Source organism: Numenius arquata, chromosome 7, assembly GCF_964106895.1.
Source record: "Numenius arquata chromosome 7, bNumArq3.hap1.1, whole genome shotgun sequence".
Lineage (NCBI taxonomy): Eukaryota > Metazoa > Chordata > Aves > Charadriiformes > Scolopacidae > Numenius > Numenius arquata.
In genome coordinates this window covers 719,182-741,433 of record NC_133582.1, presented here as the reverse complement: position 1 = coordinate 741,433, position 22,252 = coordinate 719,182, and the positions used below count along the sequence as shown (strand labels likewise).

Below are 22,252 nucleotides of genomic sequence, written 5' to 3'. Positions count from 1 at the left end.
TTATCTCGGGATGGTCTTTACAGGAGCGTATAGGTGTCAGCACCGCGCCGTATCACCTTACTCAACACTGAACAAATGGGCTTGATCTCCCTTTTATATTCCTCTCATCACACAACTAAGAAAATATTTCCCAGACAACTTCCAGGGCCAAGCTCGGGAATAATCCTCCATGTCTTCGTGAGCGCTGCAAGCGAATGACGGAACTGCTGGCCAGGCTCCGACTGGCTCAGTCCTGAGGTTAAATTAACTGAGCAGGGTGTGGAAAACTACCGGAGGTGAGACGGTGACAGCATGAGAAATTTCCAGAGGTCACGGATAATAACGTAAGAGGCAGACTGAAGTCACAGCAAGCACCGTGAGGGAAGGCTGGGTCCCACTGGTGGTTCGAAGGTGACTGGAGGAAATTATTTGGGACCTTTCGGGGATCACAGTCTTGCAAGGCCAACAGCAGCAAGGTGCCAGCACCAGCAGTGCCGTACAAAGCCAAGAGTGAGGAGGTGACAGAACTACAACATCTGTAGCAAACCCTTGCAGGTAATTAGGGACAGGTTGTTTATTTTAGAGGAGACTTGGTCAGAGGAAACAAAGTGGTCTAAAAGAGGATCAAGATGGAGTAAAAGGAATAATGAGGTGTGCGAATCACGTCTTTCTGGGGATACCTGCTGGGCAGCCCTGGGTCTGGTCACCACAGCCTGAACCAGGACAATAAACCTAACCCTTTAACATTTCCTTGGATAGGATTCATTTCACCCAACTTGGAAAATAAAATGCTTGGGTGTTCAGCATGACATGGTCACCCCAACATGCACAATGGATGTCGATTCCTCCAGCAGGTAACTCATTCTCTCCGAAAATGTAGGACTTAGGCTTGTGTCTAGAGCCACTGGAGATGCCCCAGGGCACCTGAACAGGGCCCACCTGCAGGAGAGGCAGCAGACTCTCCAACAGGTCCTCCACAGCACTGCATGTCTATGTTTAATAACTGAATCTCACTCCTACGTGGCCAAATGGGCTGGATGGGTCCTGTCGTTTGTACCAGATGCAAAACACGCCATTTCAGTCACTTCTCTAAACAAGCCGTCTGGATGGACCAGCCAAGGCCACCTGGCCAGACTCAGAGCTCACAACCACGAGAGAACTTCTGTTCTAGCTCATTGCTGGAGCTAATAAACATGCTAATAATAAGTGAGGTAATGTGATAATGAATGTGATTATATAACCTAGGTGCTCTCAATTAGATGAGATGGGACCCAGGAGGCCCCCCTCTACCCTAATATTTCTTTCTGATGTCACTTTATGCTCTGTTAGCAGTACTTACCTTTGAATCTTTACCTGACATCAATTAACTGAAAAAGAACGTAGTTTGCTCATGCTATCATTACATTAACTGGGAAAAACATCATCAATATTAACTCATTTGAGATAGTCATTGTGAGGGTATTATTCATTCTAGGATGTTTTGTTCACCTTCAGGTCACCGTGGAGTGCCAGAGCCTTTCTGTATCCAACTGTAACTACTGGATACTACTAGAAAAACAGTGATTTATTACGAGAAGCTCTGTCAAACGTGTAAGGGAGACAGGAATCTTAATTGCATTACATTTGCGGGTAAAACTAATTAACGTACGAACTAAATGCCGCTATAAGCACACAGAGTTCTAGTTAACACCAGCCGTTCTCGGGAAACCATGCGTGCTTTGATTTCAAAATACTTAGTTTTTGAATTGACCTTTTGCTCCCACATAGTTTAGTTATTTTATTCTGCTGAATGAATTTACCTTCTCTACCAAAGCAAACCCCGAGCTCCTCGCAGAGCGCACGCTGTGCTGCTGCGTGAGGCAGCACCGGGGGCACCCGACCACGGGAACGTGCACAGCAGCAACATCGGGGTGATGCTTAACCCCAGGCTGAGCAGCGCAATGTGCGACCAAAATAGGGTGAGTATTCATACGTAAATCAGGATGCCATATCCCGCCTTTCGCCTCAGCGTAAAACTATGGGCTTCAAAAATGGAGTCAGTGAAATGACCGTAGTACTGCCCTCAAATAATCTGAATTAATGAGCGGGTGAACTGCTGCGTGCTGGGTCTGGCCCTGTAAAAGCAGGGACACACACACAAGTGTCTCTAAAAGCTTGAAATTTAAGATGACTATTTGTGCCTGACTCCACCGCAATCTTTTCTTTGTACCCCTGCCACCGCAGAACTGATGCTGGAATTTGGTAGACACTCTGTGGTTCAAGTCAGAACAACTTCTGCAAATAATCAAATCCATGAGATTAGGCATTGATTTCCCCTGGAATGCCACACAATCTGACCTTTTCAAAATCTGCATGTGGGTTACTCTGGCAGTAAAAACAACCATGACTAAGAAGCACGTTATGCATTTCCCACATACTGTTTTACATATTATACAAAAAATACTATTATTAAGATGGCAAAGATAACAGGTAAGGGGGAACATTGATTTTCAGCAACTTTGTGCACTTAAGCACATTAAAAATTTAAATGTATTCATGTCACACACTGGGGAAAGAAGAAAAGATACAGAAATATACAATATGGATTGTTTTCAGGTTTTTGATTATAATTTGTTGTTTTTCCTGCTGATGTCAAGCAAAGATTCCTATTTTCTCAGTTGCACTACTTATCTGACCTATGAGTCACGCATTTTCACTTCAGAGTGTACAAAATATTTTAAGCACCACTTTATACAATGATTATTTCTTAGCAGGGTTTTTCCTTAAAAAAAATCCCAATAAGCAGGTAGCGTAGAAGCAAAGTCTACAATGAAAGATCTTGTTCCTGCTGCCTGAGCTGCTGGGGGAGAAGGAGCTGGAGCTGACACCGGCCTCGGTGGGATGTCAGAGCTGGGTCTGAGTTTGCTGGGACTTTCCAAACTCTGCTCCACTCTGTCACACTCGGCTTTGCAGGGACACGGAGGGTCTTTCCTGGAGAATCCAACATCTGAAAACTCACATCCCCAGACCCATGCGCTGCCGCATCCCAACTCCGTGGCCTCAGGGGCTCTTGTGGGACCACATCCCCGACAGGCAGGTTTCACAGCTTTAAGCCAAACCCAGGCCTCAGCTTTTGAAGAAAAGTGGAAAAAAAAAGAAATGACAGTGGTGTGACTGAGGGCAAAACTTTCTCTCTTGGCTTTACTCAACATGAATTTTCCTTGTGTTTGGATTACAGGATAAAAGTGTGTATTTTGTGAGAGATCGGCACTGATGCTCTAAAGCAACAAGTTTCAGGAAAAATATTTCTGTGTATTTGTATCTGTAAATGCACAAGTAAGAGCTACCGGGTCTGGCCCTTCCAAGCTCCCAGTTTTGTGCACTGAAAACACAGAAATAAAGCCTCTAGGGAAGATATGTAACAAATTATTAACCCTTGATGAACAAATTTCAAATACACAAACTAGTCCTACTGACAGGATCCCACCTTGACCTTTGCTCAAAATATAACCCCAACTGACTGAAAATATTTTTCAAGGGTTCAAAGCATTTTGGGAAAGGTTTTTTCACAGGCTCTGAGCCTGCGGATCCCACCGAGCCCAGGCGGAGCCCTGTCAGAAGGTCTGAGGTGAGAAAGCTCCGTTTCTGCACCCCTCTGAGGAGGACAGAGCCTGCTTCGGGTCTCACACTCATTCCAGGAAGACTAACGAGTGCTCCAGGTTGTGTCAGCATTAATGAGCTCACAGGCACCATCTCACTGCCCAGCTGCCGTCAGAGCTCAGGGTGTTTGCTCTACTGCCTGAGAAGGAGAAGAAAAGCTGTTCTGTGCTGCCTGGGAACAGCCCTGCCACAGGCTTTGCTGGGGCAGGTTTCCCTGACGCCCGAGTGACTCTCGCAGCGCAGGAGTCGGCTCACTGCAGTGCATTGGTAGCACAAACCCTACACGTTACACCACTGAAAAATATCAAAATTTCAAACCTAGTTTTTCACTGTTCATTTAAAGCCTATTTATTTAAGCACGTAAGCATTCATATAACCCTCCTCCTTTCAGAAATGTAGTCAGGCGTGTACTTACATCCCACAGATTCCAACAGAGTAAAAAAGCAATTGATTTTTTTTAGTTAAGCGCGAGCTCAACTAAAGCTCAGGGCTTTTACACCTGTAAAAATAATTAGAGAGTGCTGCTGAACCAGAATGGGAATATATATTCTTGGGTTTTCGTGCCCAAGGTGCAAAGGAAGCAGAAACGATGTCATTCTACGGGTGCTGGTGATGCTCTTCACCTCAAAGCTGATTAAGAATTTTTTCCCTTTTTCTTTCCTGACGTTTGTTGGCCACCCTGCCCTGCAGCTGCCGGCCCTCTGATTTGGATCACAGCAGTTCTTCGTGGGACCGTATTACAAACTGAAAGGATCTGGGTTAAAAACTAAAATGCTCTCTCCTCTCGAAGGTTCCTGGCTCTGGTTTGCAGCAGAAACGGAGAACCAGCTGCTCTGCAGGACGGGGTGGAACAGGCTGTGGGTGTGCAAAGGAGTTCTCGGAGGAGGGAGAGTCTCAGACACGTTTTCTGGCAGCGAAAACAGTTCACTGAAGAGACACCACGTTAAAACCCACCGCAGGTGAAACTCAAAGCACTCTGTCACACTGGTTAAACAGCGCACACTGTTTCTCCGTACTTACCGTGCCCCACCACAGAGCGTCTGCATACGTGGAGAACTGGTTATTTGCATCCTTTTCCACCAGATAAACCAGGAAAGATGAAAAGATGAGTACTAAAAATCCTATGTACCAGGCTGTGATTAATTCCTAGATAAAAGAAATCAGAGATCAATATCCATTTGAAAGACTGAACAGAATGGCATTTCAAGGAAGACATAATGAAAACATCTATATACTTTTTGGGCATTTGAGCAGTTGAAAGTCAAATGCTTCCCTACAGATCCAGATTTTCTCTAAAACTGGACCAAATTGACTCCTATAGCTTGATGCTCCAGCAACTTCACCAATATATATCCAATTACAACAGCGTATCAAGTACAACATTTCCAACGTATTCTAAAAACTGTGAGCCTTTAGCACGGCCTGATGTGTCTGTGCCAATGCCCATTAGAACTGACGTTGCTTCAGAAAATTTCAGGTATTCTGCTCAAAACTGATAAACGTTTGTGTTGTTTAATCACATCAAGTGAAGGAATGGAAGCCAGGATCCAGGATTACGTACCTTACTGTGTGCATAAACTACTGAACCTAACAATTTCCAAGTGCCTCCTCTTCGGTCCATGCGCACCATACGAAGGATCTGTAGGAAACGAAGACTTCTCAGTGCTGATGTTGCAAAAATGTTACCCTGAGTTTTTGCAGAAACAACTGCTATTGAAGCGATGAGTACAATGATGTCTGAAAGAAATATATTACAGAAAACATTAATGTCCAGGTACCAATAAATAACACAAACATGTACATGAGCTGAATGAGGGGACAAGGGAGAGGCTCCTCCTGCAGCGGGTGGGAATTCAAGGCACTGAGAATCCTGTATGAGGTGGGGATGGAGGTGTCAAAAAATGCCTTGGGAAGCTCCAGGGTGAAAACCGAGGGTAGGAATTCTGAAAACGTATGGATAGGAGGAGCAGCACTGAAGGAACCTCATGCAGGAGCTTTGAAGCCTGATGGAGCAAACCATACGCATTAGTAGAGGGACCAGAACTTTCTGCTTTTTTATCTTTTCCCATAGCAACTCTTCTACGAAAAGGCAAAAAAAATAAAACAAAGGTAAGGAAAAATTAGAGCAGCTGGAGTGGTGGGAGTCCAACGGAACCGGACGTACAAGCAGATACACTAATTGTCTGTGAGCACAAACAGGGCGCGGGGGAGTCAGGAGTTTCGGGGGACAGCTCAGCAGCATTCCTTTAGCTGGCAGCCTGGGAAGTCTGCTGAAGCCCAGCAAGCGTTAGGATTTATTTCTTCAGGTCACAGCTTCAAACGGCGAGAGCGAATTTGTTCTGCGTGAACTCATCGGCCAAGTGCCCTTTGAGCCACAACAGCGTTTAGAGGGTGAGGAGAAGAGGCAGAGCGACGGCACACGGGCGCTGTGAGATGGCATAAAGCCCTTTTACGATGACTGGGACAGACACACCGGTGCGCAGGGAGTGGAAAAGGACAGAACAAGCCCTGTGTGACTTCATCGCCTCATCATTAATTTCCTGACCTTCTTTAAAAGCTTAAAGAGCCTTTGTAAGAAATACCTGGTTTAAAGCTAGGATTCTGTGGTGTTTGCATGTTTCTATGCAGAGGTAATCTAACCCTATCTTTGCCAGTATAGGATATATAATAACATACATATAATAGTGATGATGATGATGATAATAATAATAGTAATAGTCATGATGATGATGATGATCATCATCATCACAGAATGATATGGGGTTGGAAGGGACCTCTGGAGATCATCCAGTCCAATCCCCCTGCCAGAGCAGGTCCACCCAGAGCAGGTCCCACAGGAACGTGTCCAGGTGGGGTTTGAATGTCTCCAGAGACGGAGGCTCCACCACCTCTCTGGGCAGCCTCTTCCAGGGCTCTGCCTCCCTCAAAGTAAAGAAGTTCCTCCTGATGTTTAGGTGGAACTTCTTAATAATAATAATAAGAAGAAGAACTGAAAGCAAGTTCTTATCAACACAAGTTTTGCTTCTTTTGTGTTGGGTATGAACACTCATCTTGCCCCAAGGGTAGCTCCTGCAAGTCACGAATGACTCAGTAAGTGAGAAGGTCCCCGTAGGTGAGTGGCGGGAGACTGGCTGTACCTACAAGCAGGAGACTCTGCTCACCCTGCTCCAGCACAGCAGGAAACAGCCTTGGCTTGTTCTGCTCAGCCACCAAAGCAGGCTGAGGTGCCTGCAGACAGCCTGGGTTTCTCTGGACTCACCTATGGATGGCTTTGCCCTCTTACTACAACTCAAAGGCCACAGACAACCTCTGGTTTAAGGAGTGTCCTGTTAAATTGTGGAAATCCTCATCACCATACACTAAAAGCTGACATGGGTTCAAAGCCAGTAGGATGGTCTCATGGGGGGAAATTTAATCCCGGGCTAATTAATACCAAAGGCCCACCTGTGGCTCAGGAGGTCTCCACGCAGCAGGTTGTTGGAGGCTGCCAGGAGACTTTCATGGAGATAGATGGCTGTGTGCTCACCCTGCTCCCGTAACCGCTCACTGTTGGCTGGTGCCACCGTTGGACACACTGTGTGAGGCCAGGCCCGCCTTCTGACCTGTAAAATGCCTTTGGCTACTATGTCGGTGGATCACAGGTGACTACTCTAAAGTTGGCTACCAAAAAAAGTTGGGTTTGCTTCTAGATGTAAATCCAACAGGTTCAGAGACCAGGAAGAGCCAGGAATAGGTAAGGTGTCCCAGGGTGCCTCCACACTGTGCAAGTCTCGAGAGCGCGGGAACCAGATGGGTGAGAACTCAGAAAGAGGGTAAACTGGCCAGGAAAGGTTAAAGGCATCACAAATTCTACTGGAGATCAGAAAAACAGATCGGGGGGGATTCAGCTCCACGTGAAGAGGTTTAAATTTAGGTGTCCTCACGCGAAGCAGGCACAAGGAAGCCACGGCAGCCGAGAAAGGTGCAGCTAATCCTGGGGACGGCTCCCACCCGGGCCCTGGCACAGGAAAGGCTGGGTTCAGCTGCCCCCATTTATTCATCCAGTGCCATTTGAGATGCCTTAAGGTATGTGAGACATGCCCTCGGTCCGGCCGCTGTGCTCTGGGACCTGGGAAGACTGTGCCCTTGAGGAGGAGTCACTGGAGAGCAGGGAATATCAGGTAACGGGGGACACGTCTACGTGATCCCGACCAACTGTCCCGCAAGCGTGGACACGGAGCACACATGGACTCACCTAGGAGCAAACGTCTATATTTAGGTGTGTTTATCCGGACCTGAGGCTCACGCAGAGCGTGCCAGAAAGCCTTGAGCAACACCGAGTGTGCTGAAGGAAGAGTGTCCCCGGTCCCCGCCATGAACAAGGTCAGCCGGGCTTGTTCCTGCCTGCTCTGAGGGGAGCAGCAGCCCAACAGCCGTCTCTAATTAGCCGTGACGGGCTGCCAGCAAATCGGGTATCGTTAGAAAAGCAGCATGCACTCCTGCGGATCATGCTTAGAACTTAAAAAAAGAGTTAAGGTCGCCCAAATGATATGAATTACGCATGTGGTCCAGAAACTATTAAAGTGCTTCCTGAGGGTTTTGGTTACCCTCAACCACTCCCAATTGGGCAGTTCTTTACAAAAGTCAGTGTTGTGCCTCTGCCTTCATTCCTTCCCCTCCCAGCAGCTCTGGCAGCTTGCTTTATAACATGGAGTTTACTGCAGGCCTCCCACTGCAAAAAATTCAAATGAATTCAGCTTTGCCAGCGCTGCTCAGCATCCGCCCCGTGCTGCTGGGAACCCTTCGTCCCACCATGGGCTCCGGTCCCCTCTGACCACCAGGGATGAGGAAGCCAGCAGCAGCGTGGCTCTCTTTCCCCTTTTTTAAAGTACTGGTCCAAGGAAGTTATCCACGTGTGTATTCCCGTCTAGAGGGAGGGCAGGGATGGAGAGAGGCAGAAGGAGGAGAGGGTGAGGAGTGGGTGAGCAGAACACACGCTGGCACATGTTTAAAAAGCAGCTGGAGGAGGGAGGAGAACCTTCCCAGGCTGCGGTGGCTTTTTCACACCTCGCTCTCTCATCTTCTTTATCTCTTCACAACAACCCCGCCAAACCCACCCACAGCAGCTCCTGAGGCTGGGAAGAGGGAAGGGAAGAGTCCATAGCCCAGGGCAGCCCCCCCGGCTGTGCCCCCCTCGCAGGCACCCCACTTCAGCCTGCCTTCACTTGCCAGGAACAGGTGTAGGATAAATCAAAATAAACCCTTCTTGGAATGAAATCAGAGCCCAAAGAAAAGTCTGCAACACTGAAAGTCAATTCTGAATGCGTTAAACTTGGTGTTCTTGTCTAAACCCACCTATACTGGAAATATTGGAAGTTAAGTTCTCTGTGATTCTCTCCTTGCCACGTTTTTATCAAACACACCTCAGGTGCCGTTTGTCCTGTTTTAAGTAAGAGAGCAAAATATTCTTCTAGACTTCCTTTCATATTGCACTTGAATTTAGCTAAAACCCCCATGGCACTTCTGTATTATAAGAAGGCTTCAGCAAACTTCTATCAATATTTTCCTCTTTACCTTTTAGCTGCAAAACTGGGAAATCAGGAAGAAGTAAATAGCAATCCTTCAATTAGTTTAATGGGGACTCGAGTTTCACTGTGCCTGGCTGTAAAGCACCAGGGAAGTTTGGGATGTGAGAGTGAGTAATGGGCAGTATAATCCCCAACTTCTCTGCAATGACTTATTAGAAGACAGAAGTTTCTGATGTACATTTACTTCTTTGATTTTTTTTTTTCCAAGCTAATATCTTGTGTATGATCTCCCAAAACGTTGTGTCTCTTCAGCAATGATAATGATTTTATTCACTCTCTAGAAACATCCCTCTTATTGTCCCCCTCGCAGATAGCATCCTCCCTCATTAACTCCAGCCTGAGATTTCCCATCATCTCAGCAGCTTTTGCAACGCTCACTTTTGAACGCTTCCTTTCAAATTAGATTTCAAACAATGAATTCTTCTGCTTCACACACTTCACCTTGTACCCCTCAAAAAACCCTTGAGATTACACGAAAATATTGTTAGCAGTAACTCAGCAAAGGCTTTTTTAGCCGACAGCCACCGTGTTAACAACCGGGGGGCTGCCCCGAAAAATAAAGACAGATGAACCCAGAACTCACGTGTGTAATAGATTACACTCGTGTATTGTCCAGTCTCACTAAAATAGTGACATTTACTTAAAGACGAGTAGTTGAAGCCTGGTAATGAGACAACCTGAACCTGGAATAGCTCCCGGGGGGATGTGGGGGCCTGAGTTCCCCACCTCACCAGGGCAGGGCTCCCTCACCCTGCACAAGCTCTGTCAGAAACCTCGGTCACTTGGGCTATTGGTGAGATGTGGGTGGCATTTCTGAGCTATAAGCACTGCCTATGGCCACTCTGTGACTTAAAAGACTCATAAAAAGGTAGAAAAGGAGGCACCACAAATCATCGTAACGGACTGTGTTACTGCTAATGACTTTTTCAATGAAAATTTCCTGCCATGAACTTTGTTGTGAGATTTTACAGTATTCGAAGCCATCATGCCAACGGGCCCAGCTGTACAGGTAAAAGGATGAACACACAAGCTTTACGTGGATATTGCAAAACATCCCAAAGCCTTGATAAGCCATCAGGATAACCTCTAAGATTATAGAAAGAAGGTCAGGGTGACATTAGGAAATGTAATTAATGGCAATCTGTCCCCTGCTCAAAGCTCACATACGTGCTCAAACTAACACAAGAACCTGCATTATCTTTCTCTTTTTCATATCCTTCGAAGTCTGAGTGTACAAGATGGTGTTAGCGAGAGCTCTTCCTGCTGCCTGCATTTAATGCTGTTGTGTTGGAACGTCCTTTCCTTCTAAATAAAAATGACACTTTGAGCCAATACAGGTTAAATGAATTTTGTGATATTTTTTCTCTGATTATATCTGAATAGAAAACAAACAGTATGTAATCATTTTAGGAGCATCGCTATATCATCCAAACAGCATTTGCTATAAATTCACAGAAAACGCTCCCAGTTCACACATCCTTGTTAAGAATAGAGAGGAAACTGCAATGGTTTCCATTGCTGCATCTGCTCTGGCTACAGAACAGCACGGAGAGGCAACGAGCTAGGACAAGAGCGGGACACATCTGCCCCCAAAACTGCAGGAATAAGCAGAAAATCCCAAGACTGTGGTGTATCCGGCCTGCAGCTGCAGTAACTCCCAAAGGAAATTAACTGGCCACAGTATGACCCAATCTGGGCTACCTCGGGGCTGTCCTTCTAAGGGCTAATTTTGGGCTAGAGTAATTGTCTGCGGCCCAGAGAAAAGACATGGCTTGTAGTGGTCATTTCCTATGAAGAGTTCTCAGGACAGCCCATTATCCTGAATTTCAGAGCTGCTCCTGAAGAAACCAGGGCTCCGGTTCTGCGGGATGACAAACCGGAACGGGAAGGGAATGACCAGCGTTCTAGTTTTTCTAATATCTCTTTATATACCAGTCCTCCCAGTAGCTTCATGGTGTTCATTGCTATTTTCAGAACTCCCTGCAATTTGTCTCCAATCACCTCTGCAGTTAGCTGGCCGGGGCCGGAGGGTACCATCAATGTGGGAATGTACTTTGAATTTTAATCAGACACCACGGCACAAAGTTACCACAACACAGGACCTGGAGCACGTCACACTACAGAAACACGGTAACACAAATATATTCCATGGGCTCTACCCTAAACTGATATAAATGGACAGTTTAAAGCAGTTTAAGGTATAGCCTGATGACCAACGCCTGACTTCAGCCATACATCAGCACCTGAAAACAAGGTTGCTCTTTTTCAGATTCCTAAAATAAAAGGTTTGTTGATCCAAACTCCTCTATAGGAACAGCAGCCCCTTTGCACAGCCCTAGTAACAGATCGGGCATTGGTGTATTTTATGCTCCAGTGGGTTAGCTAAGAAAAAAAACGAAAAGAAAAAGACATTCATAGAGTTTAAGGCTTCTGAATACCCTAATAGAGGGGTATTCAGAGAGGGAAATAATTATGTCATTATTCCTTGAGCACTTGTTGAGAAAGGTCATAGAATGGAAAAGGTCCTTTCATCGCAACTGGCTGCGAAAGTGCTTTCAGCTTCAAACACGGGATTAACCACTTCCCTCCGCCAGTTCAAGAGGGCAAATAATAAACCTCATGATTAGAGCACGCTGCAACAGCTAATTTGAAAAGAGGCAGATTGTAATGTTTTTACCAGGTGGCAGTTCCTTTGCTCTGTGAACAGTCCCCTTGCTATGAAATCAGTCAGTTATTTCACATAGTTGTGGCAGCAGAATTTGGTCTAATACGGGCTGAACTTCCAGTGACCTTGCATAAGTATTTACCCCAGAAACCAAGAATTTGAAATATTTCTATCTTTAAAATGTCCAGAATATTAACTTAGTTTTTTTTAAAGGATTAAACCTGTAATTATATCTCTGAATAGAGAGAAGATCAGTATCACCATACTCAGAAAGACGACGGATGTTACCATATTTTGTAAATGGTCCCGTTGGAAGAAGCAGAACTAGTTACTGATAAAGTACAATTCAATTCAGTATGTGCAAGACTGCCAGAATCCACAAACTGGGTTTTTAGAGACTACTCTGGAGACCTCTGGTCTTCCGCGGTCACCCGAATTCACCCTCTGGAATAGGATACGCTCGAGCATTATTCTCCGCCCATAAAAAGGCAGTTTAATGTCATCCGTTGAATGACAGCACCTGAATATCTCCAGCGCGATCTGGGAGAGGCAGGAAGCCGAGATCTGCACCTCCCACGGCAAGCTGAGCAGATTTACAGCCATAAGGCCCCAACGATAACAACAAGCCTAAACAACAACGTCAACAACAAAAACCCGAAGCCACAGGAAACAATCCGCATTTGGCGTATCCTAACAATAACGGGGCTCAGGATCCGGAGTCCTGGCAAAACCCGCCTCCGGCTCTGCTTTTCTCTCTGCTCAGGGCTCGGGTCTCTGCGCTGGGATGCCAGGCAGGTTATGATTAATCGTCACCTCCCAGTCAAAGTAACTGGCAGGATGTCGTCAGGAAATTCTTGGGATGGATGAGGCTCTTTGATTTCTGCAGATGTTGTTGTCACTCCAGCCAAAAGGTCTTCACGTTGTCAAGTATCTAACACTCTCTGGAGGGAAACCATCCCAATGGTCATTGCAGGCAAAACAAGCCGGTGATTTCACTTCCTTTGGTAACCTTTTTTTCAAGACACAAAACAACTTGGTATTTTTAGAAGCAGGAAAGTGAAGTAGTTTCGCGTATCAAGATAATTTGCAGAGATAAGCACAGATGAGTGTGAAAATTGACTTTTATTGCTGTTGAAAAACAGGAAGATAGGGATGTATGGCAGTGGCACACAGAAGAGAGGGAAGTTATACAAAAACGTGTAATACTGTCTAGGCACTGAAGTGGAATTAAAAAAAAAATCCAGAGGTTACTACTTCTACATTATTGGTTCTTTCTTTCTTCTAACAATGGAAAATGGCAACATCAGTCACTGACTTCAGTCCTAAGGAGGCCACTAAAACTCATCTGTGCATAGAAACTTGAATTTTTCTTACTCATCAGCTAAGCAATACTCAGTGAAGAGTCAAAAGAGATGAATGATCTTGAATCCTTCTCTTCATCTATAGACTTTAATTTGCAATGTTAGTGGAATCATCCGAGTAAGCAAAATATTTTAATGTGAAATGAAAGTGACCTCTTGGAAACTCAGACACCCTCTTTCTAGGGTACATGTTAATTTTACATAGCCAAAGTGGGTCTGTTTAGAAAAGCAGCTCACCAACATATAAAGCCAACTTTTCTGACAAAGAGAAAGTGGTAGGAATTAAAATGATTTAAGATAAAATAAATACAAATTTAAAACCTGCATGTAAAATAATACACAGTATTATTTACATGATATAGAAACCCAATATAATATGTAATAATGAAATAACATATGCTATAAAGACACATGTATTTATATTATAAAACCACCACTGTGTAGTGCTTAGTTGCCAGGTGGCGTTAAACCACCACACAATACAATACAAAACAGGTTATGTTTCATGTATGTTCAGTGCCGTGGAAAATGCACTCCCCATTAAACTGCAAGCGGGCTTTAGGGGGGCAACTGAAGGACTGAGGATGAGCTACAGCACCGAGTCCTGATGCTGAAACTCCAGATTTGGTGGGAGTCCCCCAGTAGGTGCTGGGGATGAGGTTAGTACTGCAGAGCACCCCTGTGCGAATGAGAGACCCCCCCCAGAGAACTGTGTCCAGCTCTGGGGCCACCAACATCAGAAGGACATGGACCTGCTGGAGCAGGTCCAGAGGAGGCCACGGAGATGCTGGGAGGGCTGGAGCACCTCTGCTGTGAGGACAGGCTGAGAGAGATGGGGGGGTTCAGCCTGGAGAAGAGAAGGCTCCGGGGAGACCTTAGAGCCCCTTCCAGTCCCTAAAGGGGCTCCAGGAAAGCTGGGGAGGGACTCTTGATGAGGGAGGGGAGCCATAGGACGAGGGGGAAGGGTTTGACACTGACAGAGGGGAGATTGAGCTGAGATCTCGGGAAGAACTTCTTTGCTGTGAGGGTGGTGAGAGCCTGGCCCAGGTTGCCCCGAGAAGCTGTGGCTGCCCCATCCCTGGAGGGGTTCAAGGCCAGGTTGGAGGGGGCTTGGAGCAACCTGGTCTGGTGGGAGGTGTCCCTGCCCAGGGCAGGGGGTGGCACTGGATGGTCTTTAAGGTCCCCTCCCACCTGGACCATTCTGTGATTCTATCAGTCTATAATACCCCAAGCAGCAGCAGTAAATCCCTTTCTTCACAGGCACCTTAGTTTGCCTTCACTACAGCTGGAGTAAAGCTCTTTACCGTACAATGCAATCGTTTGTTGCCTCCAAATAAAATGAAACCAAATTGGAAACAAGTCAAAGACACTTGTTAGTAAAGCTAATCAAATACACCAAATTTAGATTCGGTAGGTCAAACAATTTTTGAAATGGAAAAACAAGGAATATTTTCAAAAAGTAGATCTTGGACATTTTTGAGATGTGAAAACTAAATATTCCTTATGAAATTCCAGAATGAAGAAGATGGGATTTTTGTTTTGTCATTTTTTAATGAAGGTTTATAATGACATCCTAATTTAATGGCCAAATATGGGTCAACCAATGTTATTGCTACGCCAAGGTACTAAAAGTACATTGTTCCTGTGTAAAAGTGGCACACTTTCAGGCCGTGATGACAAATATATAAAAATAATGTCATTTTACCTTTTGTCGTAGATATCCAAAATACTTCTCTGTGGGCTGGGAATCACAATAGCTCAACAAGTACTAAATTTTCAATTGTAGTTATGGTTACCATTTTTGATTCAGTCCTGATAAGAATAACAACGTTAATGGGAACATTTCACCTGTCTTTGTTACCGTTAGCAATTACAGTTCATGGCCCTGTTGAGCACACACTCTTTCTATGGACTGAAAAAGTCCTCAGCAAACATCTTTATGTTATTAACAGCTGGCTCAATAAATCTTAAAAATCCAAGGGCTTCCTGCAAGCTAAGATTAAGTTCAATTGCAAGCCCTTCATGGATTTATGCTTTATTAGCCTCTTCCAATAATTGATCTTTATTAATATGTACCTGCTAGAAGGAATAAAGCCCTATTTATTCAGTAGGAGCTTTACTTGGCTTTAAGACAGGCTGACAGAAACACATTTTAACCCATGTCTTTGACCTGGTGTTCACCAACCCAATTTGTGTCCAAACCATCAGTAACACAGGCAGATCCTCCCCCTAAATCTGCATTTTCTTCTGCCCAGTAACTTACAAGCCCCAGGAAAACAGGGTTTGCTGGTCGCTTTACTGTGTCTGATGGTAGCAGACCTTAGTGAAAAAAGCCTCTTGTTGTGGAGAGAAAACATCCTGAAGATTTCTGGAGGGGAAGGCAGCAGGACTGACACGCTTCTGATGAATAAAGAGGCTCATTAGGTGGGACTGTAAGAAAACCACAATATCATCAGCAAGAAAAAAACAGAATAACTAAAGGCATGGCAAGACTTGTGTTCGGAGAAAGGGCTGAATTGTCTGGGGGCGGTTAGTGAGGAGACAAGCATGAGATGGCAGATAGAGGTATGCAAACTAGCGGCAGGCAAGAAGGTCTGCTGGATGCCTCCTATTTACCCTTCCTTGTAAAAGTGAGATCAAAAGGCAATTTAAATCTGATAAAAAGAAATACAACATGCAATTAACTTGTAGAATACATCGCCACAGGATATAAAGGAACAACCAGGGCAAACGAAAGGCAAGACTGGATGTTTCTCCCCTGGATTGCTGGAATTAGATTTTTCAGGGGATCCAAATTCCTGTATGAGTCAGTCACTGATTAGCCAATGTCCGAACAAAAATACAGTGTGATTGGCTACTTGGGCTACAGGTATCAGATATTAACACCTTTTTAAGAGGCATCTGGCACTAGTCAGCACGTAGAAAGACACCAAATGGGGCTCCTACGTGATGCAGCCCCAGGGGAAGCAGTGCTGTCCCAGTGTGTCCTGGTCCGAGGGAAAACAGAACCAGTCTTGTTCAGTAATTTCACTTTTTAGCTGTGCTGGGTCCTTGTAACCACACAGGTAGGAATCTGGAGGCAGGAGCCTGCTCTTTCATGGCCTTTTCAATCACAGCCTAAAATCTCCAGCGGGCAGGGTGTCTGGAGGTGTCCATCTAAGGCATCCCCAGGTTGTGCACAGAGCAAAGGCCAAAAACCACGGGAATGGAAAAATCCCAGTGGTGAGGGTGAAAGTGAGGTGTGAGGCAAAAACTGAGACGTTAAGATGCTGAGAAGAGCAGGGGAGAGAAGAGCGTGTCTCTGAGGGGGAGGAAAGGCCTGTTTGCAGGTGGGGAGGGGAGAGACAGTATTAATAATCTCTTAAATTCATGGGGTTGGGGGGAACAGGAGGTATCTGCTATTGGAGTTATCTAACACAAGTTTTGAAGGCAGGAACGTGAGCCCCTCAGTGTTGACTGAAAACAACGAATTTGGAGAACACCTTGCAACCACCCTTGGGACTTCCTGGTGTGGGAGATGTGAAGAAAGACATAGAAACTCTGTTTAGCACTTGTCTGAGAGGGAAAAAACCATCATCTGGTGGCCCTCTCACAAACCCAAGGGAAGGCAACCCCAAAATGAGATCTCAGATAGAGTAGACCATGACACCCTGTGTGACAACCTCTCCAAAGAAGCATTTACACCATTTTGGAGCTCACATAGGTTGACGTTAAACAGATCTGGTGGACACCTTCCTGGGAGCTGTTATCGACAGCAATATCATCCATCAGCGGAAAGGTCACATCCTCACTTTTGAGAGTTATCAGCACAAGCTTAAAGGTAAAAAAATTCATTTCTCTTTAAGAGGAGACTACAGGTTATGGGAGCCTGGGGCTAAGTGCTAGGGGCGGGAAGGGAGGAAATTAAAATGTGCAGAACATGCCCAATTTGCCTTCTAGAAATATGCAAATATTTCTACTTAGCCGTATTAAACTTGAGATATAAATACTATAACTCTGTTACACAATTGTCAAATCCTAATTGCTGTGTTTAACACAGCAGCTGTAAAAAGGAGGAATTAAAAACTGCACTTTCTCTTCTTGTACACAAGTCTTTTTCTAAAGTAGCAGTTGGAGTGTAACCATTTGAGGCAAGAACATGAAAAATAGAGATTTCCTGCAATTCCCACAGGACCACTCTGCCCATCAGTCATTTTAGCCGTGCTGGTGGCAACACACAGTCCTCTGAAGGGGTGTAAAAAGAATGGAAACATCTGCGGAAACTGAATTTCTTCAAGCTCTGTGATCACTAATAAGCTCGTTGCAAGGCTGGCTGAAGACACCTGGTAATCAATTCAACTGCACTGAAGGTAACAGCGGGCAAGGCTCGTGTTTTAAACTGCCAGCATTGCCACTTAGCGAGTTAACGCTGAGCACATACCAGAAAACTGCATTTGAAGAAAACAACACTTTCTCAAAAGCAACTGAAAATGCCTATTTTTCTAAATGATGATACAGCCAAGCAAACTGAAACCACTGTTTTTAACCGACTGCATCTACGAGCCTTTTCCTGGAGACCTCTCTCCACACACAGAAGGGCCTGAACAGAAATAAACTAGTCTTCAGCAGAGACAGCAATAAAGTCACAAAATTAAACAGGCACAAGAGTAATAATTATAAACTACAAGCACCAAAGAGGTGGAAAGACATGCAGCAAAGATAAGAATATAAGACAGCAGCACATTGCCTGCTGTCATGTGCTGCAGGGCGAACGTAAAAGGAATGAAGTGACCTGTGCACAAGGACGAGAAAAAGTGTAATTATTACAGGAAAATGTGAATGAGGTAGTTGCCCACAATACAATACCTGGGGTGATCCACCCCATCTACAACGCCCTTAATAACATGCTTTGACTTGGTCAGCCCTGAAGCACTCAGGAAGATGGACTAGATGATTGCTCTAGGTCCCTTCCAACTGAAATAGGTTAGTTCTGTTCTGTTCTATTCTATTCTATTCTATTCTATTCTATTCTATTCTATTCTATTCTATTCTATTCTATCTTTGCATAGGGTTTTCAAACCATTCAAGAAGGATTCCTGCCAGTACGTGCCAAGCCAATAACTCCACTTAGACCTCTTCACATATCTTCGTTTGGGCTGCCCGGGGCGAGGCTGGGACACCACGGGAGAAAGCCCGAGCATCTCCAGTAGCAACAAAGTTAAAGCCAGTCCCTAAAAAATGTGAGCAAAACTGAACACACCAAGTCTAACACCAGAAAATGTTGACTGCTGCTTGGCCTGTCAGTTATTTACCTCCTCACTGTAGATTTCCAAGTCACTCAAACCTTGGGGTCATAAGCAGCACTGGAAATTCTATAATATACATTTATAATATATAATATTTCACAACATATAGTATTTTATAATACAGAGTTTAATAATAATAAATATCATATATATACAATATATGCTCTGAGGTTAAAATATGAGAGATCACCAATCATTTGAAAGACTCCATAAATCATTTATGGATTCTGAGTGGGTATGGGGAGAGCACCTCATTATTTCGAAATAATTTAACTGTGACATTTGACTTTAGGAGACTTTCCTAACAAAAGCGAACTGAATTAGGAACACTAAACATTTTAGTGCAGGTACTGAGTTACACCAGTCTTATTTGGAATGGACATAACTACCTCATGCTTGGGAAAATAGCATCAATAGCCTTTAAGAAAGTAATTCTAATTTCACAAATAAATTCGTTTTTATTAAAAGGTCTCTGGCTTTTATCAGGCTGTCACAAACCTGTCTTCACATCCCAGTGCTCTAACCTATTTCATCCATTCTGCTGTGGATCTCTTTTAATTTGTACTGGGGGAATTGTCTGTTTACGAACGACTGATTATTCTGTGGATGAACAAAATCAAAGTTTCTCACGTAGCAGGTAACTACAATGAACACCAGGTGACAGGGCAAATCAGCTTCTCTCTCTGGACAAATTAAGAATTATTTATTGATGTTTGGATAGTTTCAATGGCACTGAGAGATTGTGGTTTCCTGCTCCAAATCTACCAGGGCAAGAATTTAACCATACTTTATCCAGAAACTGTATTATTGGCTTTTCTGCATTTTTTGGGAGAGAGAGTGCTTCTAATTTTTGTGATAAAAAGATCCAGACTGAGTATAAAACACCTTTCTTCGGGAAAAGGGAATTGGTCTGTTTCCATGAATTGCTTTGATTTCAATTAATCCCTACTTTTCAATGGAAAATAATTTCTTTAGAAATCTTGCACTGGCCTGGCTGACCTCCTTCACCACCAGGCAACTCAGCAGATACACAGGATGCAAAACAAGCTCAGCCCCCAGATCCAAACCACAAACTCCAAGTCTCATGCAGATGAGATGTGAATCACAGAATCACAGAATGGCCAGGCTGGAACCCACAGCTGCCCCATGGAAAAGAATCATAGAATGGTTTGGGTTGGAAGGGAACTTAAAGACCATCCAGTGCCACCCCCTGCCCTGGGCAGGGACACCTCCCACCAGACCAGGTTGCTCCAAGCCCCCTCCAACCTGGCCTTGAACCCCTCCAGGGATGGGGCAGCCACAGCTTCTTGGGGCAACCTGGGCCAGGCTCTCACCACCCTCACAGCAAAGAATTTCTTCCCCACATCTCATCTCAATCTCCCCTCTTTCAGTGTCATACCCTTCCCCCTCGTCCTATGGCTCCCCTCCCTCATCAAGAGTCCCTCCCCAGCTTTCCTGGAGCTTCTTTAGGGATTGGAAGGGGCTCTAAGGTCTCCCCGGAACCTTCTCTTCTCCAGGCTGAACCCCCCCAACTCTCTCAGCCTGTCCTCACAGCAGAGGGGCTCCAGCTCTCGCAACATCTCTGTGGCCTCCTCTGGCCCTGCTCCAACAGGTCCATGTCCTTCTGATGTTGAGGACTCCAGAGCTGGACACAGTATTCCAGGTGGGGTCTCCCCAGAGTGGGGCAGAGGGACAGAATCCCCCCCCCCTCACCCTGCTGGCCACGCTGCTGGGGATGCAGCCCAGGATGCGGTTGGCTTTCTGGGCTATCAGCGCACGTTGCCGGCTCGTGGAGCTTCTCGTCCACCAACACTCCCAAGTCCTTCTCCTCAGGGCTGCTCTCCAACCTGTGTTTGTGCCTGAAGTTGTCAGACACCTCACTCAGGCTGCCCCGTTCGTGGTCAGCAAGCACTCCTCTACCCAAAATAATGCGGTAGCCACACCAGCGTACGATCAAAAATACCAGCTGCCAAACTTTTTAGCACATACAGGAGAGACATTTCAGCATGAACTGCATTGCACCAAACGAGCAGTTTTCTTCTGAAGAACAGACACACAACTTCTAGGCAAAGCCCGGACTGACAGCAAACGGCACGGCTCCCAGCAGGGAGGGCAGGGCTGGGCACGAGGAACTGCACAAGAGCAAGGCCAATAGAGGATATTGAGAAGACGCTATTTTTTTCCTATGCTTTTAGAAAAGCTGCACTGCCAGGACTGTCAAACACAAAGATATGCCACTAAATATTGGTTTTAAAAACCTACACAACTTGGGACCTATTTAGCCATAATTATGGCCACTGAAATTATCTGATGAACTTTCTATTTCCAATCTTCCTGCTCCTACTGCTATCAGAGTACTTTCTGGAGTACTCTGAAGTGGGCAGCGTGTTCCTGTGCTGGGTTCGGGGCAGGCTGGCAGGAGACCCTCCAGCACGGGATCTGCTCCTCCTGCAACTTGAGTTTTGCCAGGATTTTTAATGAGATGTGATGTGCGATGTGTCTCCTTGGTCAAGCACATACTATAATTACAGACCATCGCTGGGTTACTTAGAGTTCAAATTATACTGGAAAGGGTCTATTTATATTGTTTATCAGGAGCAGCAGATTTACTGTCTGTCTTTATTTAAACTATATAATGTGTCTAAATACCAAGGTGACAGACACACAACGTATCATTACATAAATATATTGAATTAATCCAAATTAAAAGTTCAGCGGATCTTGTAACACACTAGATATGGATTTGTTTATAAAGGTCTGACAAAAGTGCCATATGATGGTTCATTACTACTCTAATTAATGAAAAATAGATCCAGCAATATGCAACGGCCACCGCTATCACTTAATGTTCTGAAACGAGCTTTGCCAGCCATGGAGTTCAAGGGCCTGATTACAGATAATGAACTTAAGCTTCCTGTTGGGAACTTGTTCATTCTGCAGCCTCGACAGAATTCAAACCTGTGGCATTTCCATCCTGCTGTGGCTTGACCAGAGGTAAAACAGAAGCAGCTGTGGGGAAACTGCTGATGGACGCGCTGAAATACATGGAATGACCCCCAGGAAGCCTGGTTGCCCTGGAGAAATGGTATATGCTCCCTGCCAGGCTTCACAGGGAGGGGATCCCAGCTAGCAGATGGCCCCTCTCATAGCAGGGACCTTCAGGGAGCTTGGCTCCCCCTAAGTCAGAGGCAGACACAGATTTTCCCAGGGGAATGGCACGCAGCAGGTAGGAGATGCTCTGCTTTGATTTCTACATGTCTGCACAATATAACACAGCGACACTGCCCTATCGTGCTAACAGCCAGGACCCATACCCCAGGGAAATGCAGGATTTGCAGGAGTAAGTACATCTTTAAGTACATACTAAGTACCTGGGATGGTCTGTTGGAAGCCCTTTACACAAGCTCATACACAAGCAGAGAAAACAAGGCGGGGGCAGGTAACTCCTCACACAGAACACAATACAAGTCAAGGCTTAATACGGCACTATTATTCCCATTTTCACAGAAATAAACAAGGGTATCGAACTGTCAACTAATTTGACAGATATCGTTACTAACCCGGTAGCACCCAGAGCTGCTCGATGAACTAATTTGTCAGGGCAGTGACTAACGTCAGCCCAGAGCTTTGGTCCTGAATAAATATTTTCTGGTTATTAGGTTATTAATGGAAAAACATAAGGTCTGGCTGAATGTGACCCTTAAGGCAATCCTCAAATTTATTATTTCTAGCTCTTAGGCCATTCCCATATGTGAT

General features: G+C 45.2%; 1 protein-coding gene across 5 annotated transcripts in view; it reads right to left on the bottom strand.

Annotated features, from left to right (window-relative positions):
• The window catches only part of KCNQ5 (potassium voltage-gated channel subfamily Q member 5), a 245,745-nt gene that overhangs the window by 38,914 nt on the left and 184,579 nt on the right, over positions 1-22,252 (bottom strand). For all 5 annotated transcript variants that reach the window (XM_074150150.1, XM_074150152.1, XM_074150154.1 and 2 more), the window contains exons 4-5: positions 5,180-5,355; positions 4,639-4,764 (exon numbers count right to left, since the gene is read on the bottom strand). In XM_074150150.1, the coding sequence (XP_074006251.1) occupies positions 4,639-4,764; positions 5,180-5,355 (302 nt within the window). The remainder of the gene's footprint in view (positions 1-4,638; positions 4,765-5,179; positions 5,356-22,252) is intronic.